Here is an 18,090-nt window from a genome sequence, read left to right as displayed (position 1 = left end):
CCTTCGCACAGCTGCGGCGGGGCGGGGCGGGGCGGGGCGGGGCGGGGCGGGGCTTCTCGGAAACAGAAACCGGCGGGGCGGGGCGGGGCCGGGGGCGGGGCTGCGGCGGCGGAGGAAGGAGGAAGCGCGGGCCCGGGACGCGAAGACAGCGCTGCGGCCCCCGGCGTCCGGCCATGGCCGCGGAGGGCTCCCGCGCGGGGTCCGCCTCCCCGGCCTGCCCCAAGGCTTCCCTGCCCCTGGCTGCTCTCAACGTGCGAGTGCGCCGCCGCCTGTCTCTGTTCCTGAACGTGCGCACGCAGGTGGCGGCCGACTGGACCGCGCTGGCCGAGGAGATGGGCTTCGAGTACCTGGAGATCCGGCACCTGGAGATGCACGCCGACCCCACGGGCAAGCTGCTGGACGACTGGCAGGGACGCCCTGGCGCCTCGGTGGGCCGCCTGCTTGAGCTGCTCACCAAGCTGGGCCGAGACGACGTGTTGGTGGAACTGGGGCCCAGCATCGGTGAGGACACGCGCTTCCGGGCCTCGGGCCTCGTACCTCGGGGATGAGGGCGCTGACCTTCGCCAGCCTCAGCATCTAACCTCCCCTGGAGAGAACCTCCTGTTCTGCCTGGGGCGGGGGTGGGGTGCGGCGCTGAAGGCACCCTGCTGAGGGGGTACACCCTGTGAGACCAGTTCCCTCTTCCAGCGGGGTGATACTGAGAAAGGAGGGGAAGGCTGGACAGAGGCAGAGAACGCAGGAAAACAGGCAGAGGCTTTCGTGTAGTAGAGCCAGGAGTCAGAATCAGGGTCCTCTGTGGGGATGTCAGGACTACTTCCAGTAGAGCAAAATCTACAGTCCCGGAAACCTCAGGTCCCTGGGAAATGCACCCTTAGGGGCCGCTCACCGGCACAGAATATGCACGCATAGGTGTAGGACAGTGGCCCACAGATGATGCATCTTGCTTGGTCGGGGCCTCTGCCCTCACTGCACGTAACCACTGGGTCTCCTGAGCTGTTCTTGCATCCCGGTCTCCTGCTTCCATCAGCCATGGGTCCTAGAAAAAGCAGATCTTGGGTTGTACTCTCGGGAGTTCTAGGAAGGGCAGTCAGGACAAAGGGACAGAAAGACACAAGCCTGACCATGATGACTTCACAGATGACCAGAACACCAATGACATCCCTTTGGGATGGTCGGAGCCAGATGGGAACTCAGCTCTTCAGAGCTGTTGAGCTGTGAATGGCACCAGTGCTCTGGAAAAGCCCTGGAGCACAACCCAGTTAAGGGGGTGGGACAAGGGATGGGTCCCAACTGTGCGCAAAGGCATGGGGAAACCTGGGGAGTCTGCCACACCCTGTCTCTTCTCCACAGAGGAGGATTGCCAAAAGTATATTCTGAAACAGCAGCAGGAGGAGTCTGAGAAGCCCTTACAGGTGCCTGCTGTTGACAGCAGTGACCCACGGACACCAGAGCGAGGGGGCATCACCATGCTTGATGATCCCTCAGGTAAGGACCCAATCTCACTCCTCAGGTGTGACAGGTGAACCCTAGGATATTGTTAAGAGCATAGATTTAAAAAAAAAAAAAATAAGAGCAGATTTTGAAAGCAGGTAGGCTGTTGGCCCCTTGGGCAAGTCTCTTAATCTCTCTGATCTCTTCATTTCCTCGTCTAAGAAATGAGAATAATTATAATCCTACCTCTGAGCTGGTATGAGACTCACGAAATGTGTCTGCCTCATGGTCAACCCAGGGCTTGGCCCCAGGGTGACAGGGTGGGGAGAGAGACACTCATCTTTCCTTTCGTAGGAAGGGCACTTGCTCTTAGTGTCATCTCAGGATAGGTGCAGTCAGGACCAGGATTACCTAGGCTGAGGGTTCCTGGCGGGGCTCCTCCCCTGTAGAGCTTTGATGTCACCCTTGTGCTCTGCACCCAGGGCAAATGCCTGAGCGTTTTGATGCCTTCATCTGCTACTGCCCCAGCGATATCCAGTTTGTTCAGGAAATGATCCGGCAGCTGGAACAGACAAACTATCGGCTGAAGTTGTGTGTGTCTGATCGTGATGTCTTGCCTGGCACCTGTGTCTGGTCCATTGCCAGCGAGCTCATTGAGAAGAGGTTGGCTAAGTGGCTAGGGGGCAAATGGGTGGGTACACAAAGCCCTGCCCAAGAGATCCAGATGCTGGGATTCTCCCAGCTGGGCCCTGTCTAGCCTGGGCACAATGGACTCCTGCTGAGGCCATCCCCTGGGGCTAGGAGGGCGGCTGGGGAGGGGGTGGTATATGCTAGGTTGCCACAGTGCCTGCAGCCTGCCCACTCTCCCTCAGGTGCCGCCGGATGGTAGTGGTTGTCTCTGATGATTACCTGCAAAGCAGGGAATGTGACTTCCAGACTAAGTTTGCACTCAGTCTCTCTCCAGGTAAGTGCTGCCTTTGCCACAGGTGGGGGTCAGGGGGCAGAGAGGACCTTGGGATGCCATCTGTCCCTCACCAAGGGCCATGGATGTAGCATCAAGGAACTCCTGTAGGTTCCTGAGTGTGTGTGTGCACGTGAGTGTCCCCTCTGCATGGGTGAATGTGTGCCAGGGGTGCTTAGCTGGGGGGAGAGCTGTGGTTAACCCCTGAGCTGGGGACTGATCCCCCCCTACTGTGGAGTGAGGGCCTGGTGCCAGCTCTGATCCATGACTTGCAGGTGCCCATCAGAAGCGACTGATCCCCATCAAGTACAAGGCAATGAAGAAAGAGTTCCCCAGCATCCTGCGGTTCATCACTGTCTGTGACTACACCAACCCCTGCACCAAGTCCTGGTTCTGGACTCGCCTCGCCAAGGCCCTGTCCCTGCCCTGAAGACTGCCCTGGGACCGTGGGTGGGTGTGTGTCTATCTCTCAGCCTCTGCGTGCACTTCTGCCCCTGCTTCCTCCTGCAGTGGTTGGGGTAAGCTGTGCTCCACTTGCCTCTTCATTCCTGGAGATGCCAACTCTGCAGACATCTGTAGCCACTGTACCTAGCTGGGACATGGCATGTCATGTCCTTTGTGGAACCAGTAGCTATTAAGTGGCATGTCCACATGCTAGGTTGTCAGCCAAGACCATGAAGTCCAGAGCCAGCTGGGACTAAGAGGACCGTGGAAGCAGCCCTGACCTGGCCACACATATTAAGCCTCAGTTTCTCCATTTGACAACCAAGTAGGGTGGGCAGAACTGGCAGTAGCTATGTTTGAATCACTATCGATGGGCTTAACCTTGGACAAAGGTGGGACATGCTTGTATTCCTTTTCTCTCTTTTCCCCTCTTCATTGAAACCAAACTCTGGAAAGAACCCAACATGCCAGCATTTGTGCCTTCGGCGAACCAGAGCAAGAAAGAGAGCTGCTTGAACTCGTATAGCAAGAAAGCTGCAGGCGCAGTTCTTCCCTCCCAGGGGGTCTGTATGCTTGTTATCTTCAAGCTCTTCTCAGGGGAGAAAATGTCATGGTCTCATATCTCTGTCCCAGGGCAGACCCCAAGACCCTAAATCTAATAGAAAATGTGTCTTTTCTACTCTACACCTAGCCAGGGCTGGGGGCAAGTTACCTTTTCTCAGGGTCTGGGGAGGGACTGGAGGCCCCTCTCTGCATGATCTTGACAAAGCACTTCGCTAACTGTGCACTTATCCCCACTTTGATATGGGGGAATATAATATTTTTAAACAATTTCAAAAAAGTATCTTTCATACCTATTTTGTATGCATTGTGAAAATTCCAAAAAGAGCTGAGATATGCCTATATTTGTTATTTGTCTTCTGCATCCTGGGTTTATAATAAAGAGTTCTCTACTTTTGGAATAGCAGGTTTCATTTGTGTCTGGGAGTTTGGAAGCAGGAACCTGGGATAAGGCTCTCCTGGGTAAGAGAAATTGGCCCCTTGGGTAGGCTCCAGTGGGTTTGTCAGGGGCTTGCTGAGAGCTGGGCCTCCTCACAGGTCCCAGGTCTCACCAGGGCTGCAGGTGAAACCAGGAATAGTGGCCTCAGTTCCAGACTCTGGGGAGACTGCTCCCCTCTGCCAGGCGTGGCCTCCTTTGGATTGTGCCATGTTTCTGGGTCCTTGCCCAGCCCTTCTAGGCTCTAAGGAAAGTCTGGAGAACTTCCATTACAGCCCACAGATCTCTGGAGAACTCTGTTATCAATAATGGTCATCCTTAAGCTATCTGTGTTAATCCTGAAGATTTTGATCTATTAGAACTTTTATTTTTTTAAGTTTTTTTTGTTGTTGTTGTTTTTTGTTTTAGAGAGAGAGAGAGAGAACAAGCATACACATGTGTGGGGAGTGCAGAGAGAGAGGGTGAGAGGGAATTTCAAGCAGGCTCCACATCCAGCATGGAGCCCAACATGGGGCTGGATCTTTTAACCCAGAGATCATGACCCCAGGCAAAATCAAGAGTTGGATGCTTAGCTAACTGAGCCACCCAGGCATCCCTAAAGATTTTATTTTTACCTCTACACTTAGCGTGGGATTTGAACTTAAAACCCTGACCGAGATCAAGAGTTGCATGCTCTACTGACTGAACCAGCCAGGTGCCCTGGTTTTGATCTATTCTTAAATAGAATATCAGTTTTTTATTATTCACTGAAGAAAATTTAGAAAATATATTATTTTTAAAAATCAGTGATAATTCTAATCCAAGAGATAGCTCTAGTGATCTTTTAGAGGGCCCAGACATTATCAGTGACCATAGCTTTTCACTCAATAGTCACTCTGTTACCATTCCTGACCCCTGAGCTTCCTGAATTCTGGAGGCTCCCCAGCCTTGCCCCTGTGCTCTCAGGGACTCCTAGAAAGGCTCCATGTATTCAGGGCAGCTCTGAGACAGAACTTCCTTCTCCAGTGTCCCCAGGGCAGCAGAGCCTCAGTGTGGTCCCGAAAGAGTCCCCTAGGATCTACTAGTTTTTGGGTTGATTCCTGGTCATGGGGTTGGGTGAGGGGTTTCTCTGGGTAACACCACTAGAGTCATGGGAAACAATTCCATTCGTTCAGGCCCGGCTGGTGACCTGAATGTGCTCACTTCACTCCCATCTGAACCTCACATCTCTCCTACATTCCTTCCACCAATGCCCACTTCCATATAGGTGGGTTTTCCAGATACCAAGAAAACTTCCTCTTCTCATCTTTAGATTTTATTTATTCATGAGACACACACACACACACACACACACACACACACACACACACAGAGGCAGAGTCACAGGCAGAGGGAGAAGCAGGCTCCATGCAGGGAGCCCGACGTGGGACTCGATCCCGGGTCTCCAGGATCATGCCCTGGGCTGAAGCGGTGCTAAACCACTGAGCCACCTGGGCTGCCCACCTCTTCTCATCTTGAGTGTAGTCCTCTAGGAACCTTTGGCTAAGAAACCCTCATTTTTCAAGAGGAGAAATTCACTGCTGAAATTATCAAAGACAAAAGCAGAAAATTTTGGAGGGCAGCAGCAAAGTTAAAATACTACACATGTAGACAAGAATCTACGTGCCTATGGACATGAAATCTGCCACAAGTCAATGACAAGGGGAAAACAACAAGGAGAAGGATTTCCTCCAGATTAGACAATAAAATATATATAATATAGGATGACTATGCTGGATCCTGGTTCAAACAGACCTATTGTAAAAAGACATTCTTGGGTCATAAAACTGATAAGTTAATATCCAGAACTCCTACAACTCAACAAAAAAGAAATATAACACAATTAAAACATGGGACTTGGACAGACATTTCTCCAAAGGAAATATACAAATGGCAAATAAATAGAGGAAAAGATGTTCAACTTCCCTAATCATCAGGAAAATGCAAATCAAAACCACAACAAGGAGCGCCTGGTGGCTCAGTCAGCTAGGTGTCCAACTCTTGATTTCAGCTCAGGTCATGATCTCAGGGTCGTGAGATCCAGCCCCTTGTTGGGTTCTGCGCTGGGTGTGGAGCCTGCTTAAGATTCTCTCTCCCTCTTCCTCCGCACCTCCCCCCACCACAAACATACACACTCATAAACACACACACACGCGATACTATATCATACCCATTAGATTGCCTACCATCAATAAAACAATGCCAGAAAATAACAAGAGTTAGCAAGGATGTGGAAAACTTGGAGCCCTATACACTCTAGGTGGGAATGTAACATGTTAGAGTTGCTATGGAAAATGTTTCAGCACTTTCTCAAAAAATTGACAGAAGTTTCATTTGATCCAGCAATTCTACTTCTCAGTATATACCCTAAAGAACTGAAAGCAGGGTCTTCAAGAGATATGTATATGCATATTTATAGCAGTGTTATTCCCATCAACAAATCTGTGTATGCAACCTAAATACCCCTTGACATATGCATGGATAAGCAGAATGTAGTATACACACACAGTGGAATACTATTCAACCTTTTTTTTTAGGATTTTTGTTTGAGAGAGAGAGAAAGTACGAGATGGGGGAGGGTCAGAGGGAGACGCAGACTCCTTGCTGAGCAGGGAGCTTGATATGGGACTTGATCCTAGAACTCTGAGATCATGACATGAGCCAAAGGCAGACGCTTAACCGACTGAGCCACCCAGGGGTCCCAGGAATAGTATTCATGCTTAAAAAGAAATGAAATTCTAACATATGCTGCAATAAGAATGAACATTGAGGACATTATGCCAAGTGAAATAAACCAGTGGCAAAAAGATAAGTACTATATAATTCCATTATATGAGGTATCTAAAATAGCCAAATTTATAGAGAGAAGATAGAATGGGGGTTTCCAGAGACCAAGGGGAGGAGAGAATGGAAAGTCATTGTTTAACAGGTACATGGTTTCAGTTTTGCATAAGGAAAAATGTTCTGGAGATTGGTTGTAGGAAAATGCAAGTGTACTTAACATTGGTGAACTGTATACTTAAAAAATGGCTAAGATGGTACATTATGTATATTTTACCCCTAAAAAAAAAAAAGACATCTTTGGGACACTTGGGGAAATCTGGGTATTTGATGATGCTAAAAAATGGTCAGTATTTTTTTAAGATGTGATAATAGCATTGCAGTTACATAAGGAAATGTCCAAATTTGTTAAAAGAGTCCAAATCTGAAGCATATTGACATGAAATAAGTGATACATGGGATTTTTAAATACTTGAGTAAATTGAGAAAAAAATAATAAGGAATATATAAAGCAAATGAGACCATACAATAGTTATTAAATAAGTTCACTTTTTTCTTATTCTTGTGTGTTTAAAATTTTTGATAATTAAAAGATGCATTGAGTTTAAAGGTGCAAGTGTTGTTGCTACTCCACTTGGACAGCTGTCTCCCTTGCTGCATCTCCCTAAGGTGGGTCTTTTAAAATCATTAATTAGGAATGACTGAAACAAAAAATAATCTTTTCTCGCCTGGTCAGGGAAGTGGAGGGGAAATTGGATAATATATTTTCAGACATCTGAAAAGCTCTTCTCCGACAATTGATTTTATTTTTATTTATTTTTTAAAGATTTTTATTTATTAATTCATGAGAGACACAGAGAGAGAGAGAGAGAGAGAGGCAGAGACAGGCTCCATGCAGGGAGCCTGACGTGGGACTCGATCCCGGGTCTCCAGGAGAGACTAAACCACTAAGCCACCGGGGCTGCCCTGACAATTGGTTTTAAAAATTATCTGAAAAAAAAAAATTATCTGTTAATTTTGAGATTCAAAAAAGTATACCAAAATATTTTCTTTCATGGGATCCCTGGGTGGCTCAGCTCAGCAGTTTAGTGTCTGGAGTTCCAGGATCGAGTCCCACATTAGGTTCCCTGTGTGGAGCCTGCTTCTCCCTCTGCCTGTGTCTCTGCCTCTCTCTCTGAGTGTGTCTCTCACGAATAAATAAATAAAATCTTTAAAAAAAAATGTTTTCTTTAGCTCAAATTTTTTTCTGTAACTTTATCTTAAAAGGGACTTTCATGAATGGCATGGCATTCGAGTCAGAAGGACCAGACCTACTGACCCTGGACAAAGGAAGAAGTGCCATGACTCCCTGGCAGCCACGCTGAAAGCCTTGCTTTATAGCAAAGGGGCACCATGGTTCTTTAGCCAAGCCAGGAAGACATGAATACAGTTCTTTCCCACAAACAATGCAGGAGCAACCTCTTTAGGGCCTCTGGTTGACAGAGAATTCTGGGTTGTGGGGCTGAGAAGTGGCAAGGGGTGGAAAACTGGAGTATGCCTGTTCAAACCAGGCTAGAATGACTTCAAATTCTAGAAGGTGAACTCAGAGTCACAGAGCAGAACACATTGGGCCATTGTGCTGGTAGGCAGGTGGGTGAGAGGGGAGTTCACCATCAATTCAGGGGAACTTTGTCCCACTGGCGGCTCTGTGCCAGATCATGCAGAATAAATGGTCTAAAAGGCCCTGGGGACTTCTGGTTCTGAGAAAATATGGAGTAAACACAGATTTCCCTATTCCCTCTGTTAAGTACAGTTAAAAAAAACCAAAACCTTGGATTTCATATATAATAAAACAAAATAAGGAGATTCTGAAAGATGGAGAGAAAAAGACAGACTGGCTAGGGTCCTGGGGACCCACAGAATGACATGGTGATGATTCCCGGGGCTTTCTTTCTGTCTCATATAGCTCTGACTGAGTACTGGAAAAGCCAGCAACCCAGAAATTAATTGGTACAGACTGGGGAGAAAAAAGGCTCGCTCTCTCAAGCTAAAGGACTAGAAAAACTGCAATACCAACTATACCCTGCCAGCCAAGCCCAGACTTCTCCTGCCTGCCAGGGTGGTGTCAGAAGAGGCTCAGTGGAGAGTCTGGATTTTCACCACTGCCAGCAGCCATGTGCTCCATCATGTCAGTGGAGGCCACAAGGGGGGCAGGAATGAGGCATCCTTTCCCCTCCAGCCAGGGTGGTATCAGGGGAGGCCCAGCAGTAACTAGGTACCCCCCCATCCCCACTTCCCAGGGGAACCTGAACTTCGACCTCCATCTAAGAGCACTGAGAAGGCCTTCTAAAACAGAAGGTTGAAATAAGATCCAGAGCCTCATAGTATTCAAAATTTTCAGGACAGAAATATCATTCTTCATACCAAGAACCAGGAAAATCTCAAGAAAGAAAAGACAATCTCACTGATGCTAACACCAAGGTGACACAGATGTTGAAATTACCTGACAAGGATTTTAAAGCAGCCATTGTAAAAATGTTTCAATGAGCAATTACAAATGCACTTCGTTTTCTATTTGTTTTTTATGAACAAGCAAAATAATGATTAAAAAACAGCAATACAAAGGGCTCCTGGGACAGAACATGAGAGACTCCTAACTCTGGGGAACAAACAAGGGGTGGTAGAAAAGGAGGTGGGCGGAGGGTGGGGGTGACTGGGTGGCGGGCACTGGGGTGGGCACTTGCTGGGATGAGCACTGGGTGTTATGCTATATGTTGGCAAATTGAACTCCAATAAAAAAAAATAATTAATTTAAAAAAAAGGGCTCCTGGGTGGCTCAGTCAGTTGAGTGTCCAACTGACTTGGACACTTGATTGGACTAACAGTTGACTTGGACCAACAATCTTGATTTAGGCTCAAAGTTGTGGTTTCAGAGCCGTGAGATCAAGCCCCCTGTCAGGCTCCATGCTGAGTGTGGAAACTCCTTAATGTTCTCCCTCTCCCCCTGCAACTTGCATCCCCTCACACACATGCACGCACTCTCTAAAAACAACAATAACAACAACAACAACACAAGAACAACCTTAAAATTGGAAGAGCAATGAGTGAAATTGCTGCATGGATGTACCCGGGCCCATGCTCTCTCATGGTGAGGCAGGCACAGGACTGTGCACTTAGGTAAATATATGACCAAGAAGAGTCAGAGATGGAAACCACTGGAGAACAGAAAGTGTGAAGAGCTTTTCATCAGGCAATCCCAAAGCACTCTGCCCTATTCCTCTTCATTGCCTGTCTCCCAAATCGTTTCTTCCTCTTTTTCAGCTTCTCATCATCTTCAGACTTTCTGAAGATTTAAGAGAGATTCAAACCAAATCTCTGAGTGCTTTCCTAGATGAGCCCTAGCTCTGGCTTTGCTTTCAAAATATGCCTGGAGCCTATTGATAAAATCTTGTTTTATTCCCTTAATCTCCAAACCATGAGCAAGACATTCCTGCTTTAGTTCAGCAAGCTTCGCTTATGGAGTTCCACCGTCTCGGCTGCCATCTTGTTGTCCCTCTAGACTAACACTTCAAACAAACAAACAAACAAAAAAATATTCTTGATAAAGCAATAAAAGAAATGAAGGACTAATGTGAAAATTTTAAACTGAAAAAAAGTGAGAAAAAAAAAACTTCATTGGATGAAGGTAAATTCATCCATTTGGATGTAGTAAAATGGAAAGGACAAAGGAAAGATTTAGTGAACTTGAAGATAGAATAATAGAAATCACCCACTCTGAACAACAGAGAATAGATTGAAAAAATATCAACAGTATCTCAGGAATTTGTGGGACTTTAAGAAAACATCTAATATTTGCATCCCAAGCACTTGTTAATGAGCTGTAAGTCATAGGGAGATTTAATTTTATGTAAATTTCCTTTACCTTTGCTCCACACATCAACTGGAATCCCAAAAGTAGAGGAGAGAGAAGGTGGAATTTTAAAAGTATTCAAATAAATGTGGCTGAGTATATTTCCAACTATAGCAAAAGACCTAAACCTACAGATTCAAGAAGCTGATCAAATCCCAAACAAGACACTCCCCTCCAAATCCATGCCAAGGTAGATCATAGTCAAACTTCTGAAAACTAAAGACAAAGAAAAAAATCATGAAAGCAGCCAGGGAAAAATGATACTGTCCCTATAATGGAAAAACAATTTGAATGACATCAAATTTTCATTGGAAGCTTCAGAGGTCAGAGAAAGAAAGTGACACAATATTTCCTTTCCTTTCCTTTTCTTTTTGCACGATTTCCACGTGCTGAAAGAAAAGAACTGTCAACTCAAAATCCTATATCCAGTGAGAATCAGGAATGAAAAGGACGTGAAGACAGTCTCAGATGAAGAAAAACAATAAGAATTTGTCAACAGCAGACCTACCCTTAAAAAGTAGCTATAGGGAATTTTTGAAAGAGAAATTAAATGACTAAAAAATTAGAATCTTGGAATATCAAGAAGGAAGAAGTGTAAAAATAAGTTAACAAAATATGCTTTCCTTCCCCGTTTGAGTTTTCTAAATGACATCTGATGGTTTAAGCAAAGCATTAGTGGTTGTATGCAGGCTAAATTAGGGAAGTTGGTAAGTATGGTTATAATTTCTCCTTCAAGCAACTGCACAATGAATAGGAGAAATGAAGTGATGGCTGACCAGGAGGAGGACTCTGTGGTCTCTATGATTTCCTCTTTCCTTAAAAGATCACAGATCCAGTGTAGAGTCCCCTGTCCCACACACTCATGCATTGTCTGATGTGATTCTCAATTTATGTAGAGAAACTATTAAGACTGTTATTTATCAACAGAGGAAGGTAAAGGGACTTGAAAGGAAGAAACTTTTGACACCGCATTAAAACTGGCAATGTCAACACAAAGTAAACTTGAGATAAATTATACACATACAATATTGTCCTGAGTACTTAGTAAATATCTATACAAAGAAATACTCTCCAAACACTGTCAATAAATCAAAATGAAATTCTACTCAAAATGACTAAGATTATAGAAATGGAGAATAGATTAATCAGGTGTTAGGACTGCTGGGAACTGGGAGTGGGGAGTCTATAAAAAGGTAGCCAAAGGAGATCTTGAAGGTAAGAGTTTTGTATCCAGATTGTACTGGTGGTTGCACAGGTCTCCACATGTGATAAAGAGGCAAAGGACTGTACACACACATTGTACTGATGTCAAGTTCCTGGTTTGACATTGTATCACAGTTACTTAAGATGTATCCATTGGGGGAAATTGTATGAGAGGTTCAAAAACTACCCTGTACTCTTCTCGCAACTTCCTGAGAATCTAAAATTATTTCAAGATCAAAGTTTTTAAAAAATTTAACATAAAAATGAAGTAAAAAAATTTGCACAATGATTAAGCTTAATTTTCCATCCTGTTTTTCCCCCGTTTCACTGAGATGTAATTGGCATACATAGCACTATGTAAGTTTAAGGTATACAGCATAATGAACTGACCTACATGCATTGTGAATGATTACCACAGTAAGTTCAGTTGGCATCCATCATCTCATATAGATTTAAAAAAAAGAGTTTTTTTCCTTGTGATGAGAACTCTTAGGATCCACTCTCTTTAATAAGCTTTAATATGGGCAACCCGGGTGGCGCAGCGGTTTAGCGCTGCCTTTAGCCCAGGGCGTGATCCTGGAGACCCGGGATCGAGTCCCACATCGGGCTCCCTGCATGGAGCCTGCTTCTCGCTCTGCCTCTGTCTCTGCCTCTCTCTCTCTCATGAATAAATAAATATTTAAAAAAAAAAAAAAAAGAAACGTGGAATTGTTGGCCACAGATTCAAGCAGTAAGAGAATAATTTAGTTGGGGAAAGTAAGAAAGGAGGCTGGTGCGTTGGTGGGTTCAGTAGGGAGCCCCTGGAATGTAGACTACAACTGAGTGCATGTGTCTGTGCAGGAAAAGTCTAAACCCGAGTGTAGAGATTAGTCTAGTGGTTATGTGCAGGACAGATCAGGGAAGTTTGATAAGCACTGTGGTAATTTTTGCCTCAGACAACTGCATAAAAAATGAGAAATAGTCCCACGTCAGGCTCCCTGCATGGAGCCTGCTTCTCCCTCTGCCTGTGTCTCTGCTTCTGTCTTTCTCTGTGTCTGTTGTGAATAAATAAATAAAATCTTAAAAAAAAAAAAAAGAAAATGAAAAAAATGAGAAATGAAGTGACTGCTAGTTGAAGTGACTGCTAGTTGAGAGGGAGCAATTCTGGGATCCCCAGAATCTCCTCAAACCTCACCAGTCTCATTCAGGTGACCCCTATCCTAAACTCATGCATTACTACAGCCTGTAACTACCTAATTCTGAGGTCCTGAGGTCTTAGAAGTGGGCCAAGTGCAGGGACCTATGAGGCAAGTCTCATGTGGTCCCTGCTGTATTAGGTTCTTCTGATTGAGTATCCATAAGTGTAAATGAATGTGGGGTTTTAAAAAGATTTTATTATTTATTTCAGAGAGAGAGAGAGAATGAGCAGGGAGGAGGAGCAGAAGGAGAGGAACAAGCCGACTCTCCACTGAGCAGGCAGCCTGAAATGGAAATCTATTCTAGGACCCTGGGGTCATGACCCAAGCTGAAGGCAGATGCTTGAGCAACGCAGGCACCCTGAAGATGAACATGTTTAAAAACTACCACTCTTATGCACTTCATTACCTTACTCTAGACTAGCACTATCCAACAGAAACATACAAGCCACAAGCCATGTATTTTTAAATTCTCCAGTAACTATGTTAAAAAACTAAAAAGAAATAGGTGAAATTAACTTTAAAATACATTTTATTTAACCCAATATGTCTAAAATATCATTTTAACATGTATTCTATATAAAAACTATTGATGAGATTTTTAACTAGTTTTCATATTAAGTCCTCAAAATCTAGCACGTATATACACTTACAGCACATCTCCACTTAGACTAGCCACATTTCAAATGCTCAATAGCCACACACGCAGCTGGTAGCTACCATATTGGACTATGTAGCTATAGAACCTTGCTACTCAAAGTGTGGTCCCTGGATCAGTAGCATTGACATCATGTGTTAGAAATAAGGAATCCCAGGCACCATTCAAGACATAATTCATCAGATTCTGTACTTTAATAGGATTCCCTGGTGATCCATAGGTACAAAAAATGAGGATCTGCCTCATACATTGGGGAAGAGAGATAAAGGGTACAAATGTTTTGGCAATGCAACATCAACAGTCCTTCTAGTCATCGAATTTCCGTGCCATAATTTCACTCAGTCCTAACTCCAGACAGGGATCTAAGTCAAGCAGCACTTTTCCTCAGTGCTGAGCACTATGGTTGTTGGGTCAGGCATTTCATGCGACCCAACGAGAGTCAATGAGACCAATGAATCCTTTGATAGATTCTACTGTGTTTGTTTGTTTGTTTGTTTGTTTTTTGATTCTTCTGTGTTTGAATAAAAAAGGCTGTGTATTTCTGGAGCCATTCTGGAGCACAATGGGAGAGCCTGCCTGTATATGAAGCCTGTGAATGGAGGAAAATCAGATACTGATGATCTCATTTGAGGCTCTGCTTCAAGCCTTACAGCTTGACTTCTCAGATATGTGAGCCAGTACATTACCTGCTTGTTTAAACTTGTTCGGGTTGTGGGATGCCTGGGTGGCTCAGCGATGGAGCATCTGCCTTTGGCTCAGGGTGTGATCCTGGGGTCCTGGGATCGAGTCCCACATCGGGCTCCTTCCTGGGAGCCTGGTTCTCCCTCTGTCTGTGTCTCTGCCTCTCTCTTTATGTGTCTATCATGAATAAATAAATCAAATCTTAAAAAAAAAAAATAAACGTGTTTGGGTTGTATGCTAGTTAGTTATCTGTCTCCTCCTCCACCTCTTCTCCCCTTGTTCTCTACCAGGCTCTGTGCCTCAGGGTATTGACCTTCAAGGATTACATCAATAGGCTCCCTTTGCCCTCTGGTTTTCTGTTGGGCTTGGCCAGAGGGAGGTATCAGCAGGAGATCAGAGAGTAGGAAGAGATGGAAGTTAGGGTATTTATTTGCTTACCTCCCTTCTTATGAGCTTGGTAAGGTCAAACTTCCCATCAAAGGCTACTTTGATAGCTACTTTCTGGTACTTTCCTTCACTTACCTTCTCTGGTTCCAATAGTCTTCTGTCTCCCTGCTCTGTCATGGCCTCTGTCATGTCATTTGCTCCCAACATTGCGAATCCTGGACTATTACACATTTCTTTTGGTTTCCCTATCCCCTGACCATGACTCTGCAAAAAGCTCTTTGGCCAAATTCTTCTCAAGGTATCCATTTTGAGTGTGCCATTTATTTCCTTTTCAGACCTGACTAGTACAATAATTAGTAACAGGAGTGGTCTTAAATAGGATTCCGTGGATAAAGAAGATGTAGTATGAATATATATAAACAATGGACTATTTCTCAGACACAACAAATAATGAGATCTTGCCATTTGTGACAACATGGATAGACCTAGAGGGTACTATGCTAAGTGAAATACATCAGATAGAGAAAGACAAATACCATATAATTTCATTTATACATGAAATCTAAAAAATATATACATAAAAAAGCAAACAAAAAACAGAAACAGACTCATAAATGCAGAGGACAAACTAGTGGTTGCCAGAGGGGAAGTGGGTGGGAGGATGGGTGAAACAGATGAAGAGGATTAAGAGGTACAAACGTTCAGTTATAAAGTAAATAAGTCATGGAGATGAAAAGTACAGTATAGGGAATACAGTCAATAATATTGTAATAAAACCATACGGTGACAGATGGTAACTCCACTTACTGTGGTGAGCACTGCATAATATATAGAATTGTTGAAAAAATTAAGGATTCCAGAACTGAGTTGCTAATGTATATGAGGAGGACATGGAATCTCCTTATTTTGGTGAAATGGAACCCTGGCAATCCATAACATGCAGTGTCATCACAAATAAGCAAATTATCACTGGCAGTAGCATGGGATAAAGCACAGGTAATAAAGGATAAAGACATGAGGAGACTCAACCAACCTGAAGTACTTATCACAAACTGTGTATTATTTAGTCTAGTGAGCCATAAAATTGAAAAGGCATATCAGCCTGCCATTATAACATAGAAATGGGTATGTCCTGGGCAGATCCAAAGGCATAGTGAACTATCTGATTTCCTTGGTATCCAATGCCATTGCCTGACTACATCTCCTCCAACATTCTTCTGCCTGTGCCCTCCAGAGAAACAGATAAGATCAGTTAATGGAGGAAAAGAAAGCACAGGCTTCTTTTCCAGAAGCAGCCAGAAGTGTTGTGCCACAGCCCACTCTGGAGTGGTTCCAAAAGCTTGTAGTGAAGGGACATTCTCCAGTGAGCAGTACTCTGTTGCAAATCCAGCTAATGACAGATCTAACCTGACTTGTTGGTAGTGACTTAAAGGCTAGCCCGCTGGTCAGGAATTTATAAAGAACAAGATCGTCAAGTGAAAGATGGACTTCTTGCCATCCACAAAGTATATTCATGTTCCACATAAATGTTCATCCAAGGGTCTCTGTTGTAGATAAGACTCTCAATAATCAGGACAAGATGACCCAACCTGTGGACATAAGATGGCCTCTTCCTCAGATACTCTGGTGCTTGGTCAATAGACCCATTTGCAAAGTGGCCATGGTAGCAGGAAAAGAGACAGTGATGGGCTCAACATAGACTTGCCCTCCCCAAGCTGACCTGGCTACTGCCAACATTTTTTTGTGTGTGTCAGGGAGGATTTTAACTACAAATTAAAAAATTTGGGGATTACTGGGTGGCTCACCAGTAGAGTGTCTGCCTTTGGCAGCTCAGGGCATGATCCTGGGGTCTGGGGATCTAGTCCTACATTGGGGACTCCTATGAAGAGTCTGTTTTCCCTTTGAACTATGTGTCGATCCCCTCGCCCCACCCCACTGCTCTGTGCCTCTCGTGAATAAATAAATAAAATATTTAAATATAAATAAATAATTTTAATAACTCTATGCAGGTTATCTATTTCTTCATAAATGAGATTTGGCAGTTTGTTTTGTCTTTCAAGAAATGCATTCATTTCATTTGTTAAACTTACTGACATTGAAGTTGTTCATGATATTTCTAAATTATCCTTTCAATATCTGTAAAAACTGTGGTGATGTCACCTCAGTCATTCCTGATCTTGGTAATTTGTGTTTTCTATACTTTTTCCTAATCAGTCTGACTACCAGTTTAACAATTGTAGAGACTTTTTTTTTTCCTCAAAGAATCAAATTTTAGTTTCATTGATTTTACTCTCTTTTTTGTTTAGTATTTCACTGAATTTCACTGTGGTCATTATTTCTTTTCTTCTGTTCCTTTTGAGTTCAAATTACTCTTTTTTTTTTTTTCAATTTATTAAGATGGAGACTGAGGTCATTGATTTTTGACTGTTCTGTTCTTCCTCTGTAATATAAGACATTTAGTGCTATACATTTCCCTGAATACTGCTGCTGAGTGCCCCACTTATTTATTCAGAAGCTTTGTTGAGCCCAGAAATGGCACCAGTGCTACAAGAACCAGCCAGACACCCAGTTACTGAACCTCTTTCAACATGCTGAGGAAAGCTATTTGCCTTTATAGGAGTAGACACATAGCATGGGTATGGATATGCCTCCCCTGCCTGCAGCATTTCTTCTAGCACCACCAGTTTATGGACTTGCAAAATGCCTTATCCATTGCCACATTGTCTCACAGGATGCTGCTTCCATCAAAGGGACATTTTTTATGGCAAATCAACTGGGACAAGTGGCCTCACATTTTTAGAATTCCAGGACTTACTATATGTCCTATCACCCAGAAAGAGTTAGTTTGGTAGAACAGTGGGTTTGCCTGCTTAAGTCTTAGTTTATAAGCCTTAATAATCAGCAGCCAGTCTTTGACGCCATCTCCCCCATAGCCAGAATGCATGGCTTTGGGAAAAAGGGATAAGGATGGGCATGACCCTCCTGTTAATATGAACACCCTGCTGAAGACCATAGACTAGATTATCATTTATAAGGCATTGATTCCTTCCCTCCTCTCCTGTTCATGAGAATATACTTCCTGCTCCACTGATGTTGAGCTTGGGTATGTGACTTGTGTTGATCAATGGGATGTTAGCAGACATGATCCAAGCAAAGGCTTTAAATGTACTGGTGAGGGGGCAGCCTGGGTGGCTCAGCGGTTTAGTGCCGCTTTCAGCCCAGGCTGTGATCCTGGAGACCCAGGATCAAGTTCCACTTCGGGCTCCCTACATGGAACCTGCTTCTCCCTCTGACTGTGTCTCTGCCTCTCTCTCCTCTCTGTGTATTCTAATGAATAAATAGACAAAATCTTAAAAATAAATAAATAATATTTAAATAAATAAATGTGCTGGTGAAATTGGTGGGCTCAGACCTTCATCTTGCCATTCTGATTCCGGACAGGTAAGTAAAACGGTTCAGACCTGT

General features: G+C 44.2%; 1 protein-coding gene across 1 annotated transcript; it reads left to right on the top strand.

The window, feature by feature from the left end:
- Nucleotides 1-105: 105 nt before the first annotated feature.
- On the top strand, nucleotides 106-3,798 carry MYD88 (MYD88 innate immune signal transduction adaptor). The gene is made up of 5 exons (XM_077865814.1): nucleotides 106-501; nucleotides 1,351-1,485; nucleotides 1,914-2,094; nucleotides 2,304-2,395; nucleotides 2,668-3,798. The coding sequence occupies exons 1-5, from the start codon at nucleotides 174-176 to the stop codon at nucleotides 2,820-2,822; spliced, it is 891 nt and encodes a 296-aa protein (XP_077721940.1). The 5' UTR covers nucleotides 106-173; the 3' UTR covers nucleotides 2,823-3,798.
- Nucleotides 3,799-18,090: the final 14,292 nt, after the last annotated feature.

Source organism: Canis aureus, chromosome 22, assembly GCF_053574225.1.
Source record: "Canis aureus isolate CA01 chromosome 22, VMU_Caureus_v.1.0, whole genome shotgun sequence".
NCBI lineage: Eukaryota > Metazoa > Chordata > Mammalia > Carnivora > Canidae > Canis > Canis aureus.
Note: the sequence above shows the minus strand (reverse complement) of the source record. Positions and strands in the feature narration are given on the sequence as shown.

Coding starts and splice junctions, on each gene's coding strand:
- MYD88 (XM_077865814.1), top strand. CDS start 174: ATGGCCGCGGAGGGCTCCCGCGCGGGGTCCGCCTCCCCGGCCTGCCCC. Junction 1,486..1,913: donor CATGCTTGATGATCCCTCAG/GTAAGGACCCAA, acceptor CTCTGCACCCAG/GGCAAATGCCTGAGCGTTTT. Junction 2,095..2,303: donor AGCGAGCTCATTGAGAAGAG/GTTGGCTAAGTG, acceptor ACTCTCCCTCAG/GTGCCGCCGGATGGTAGTGG.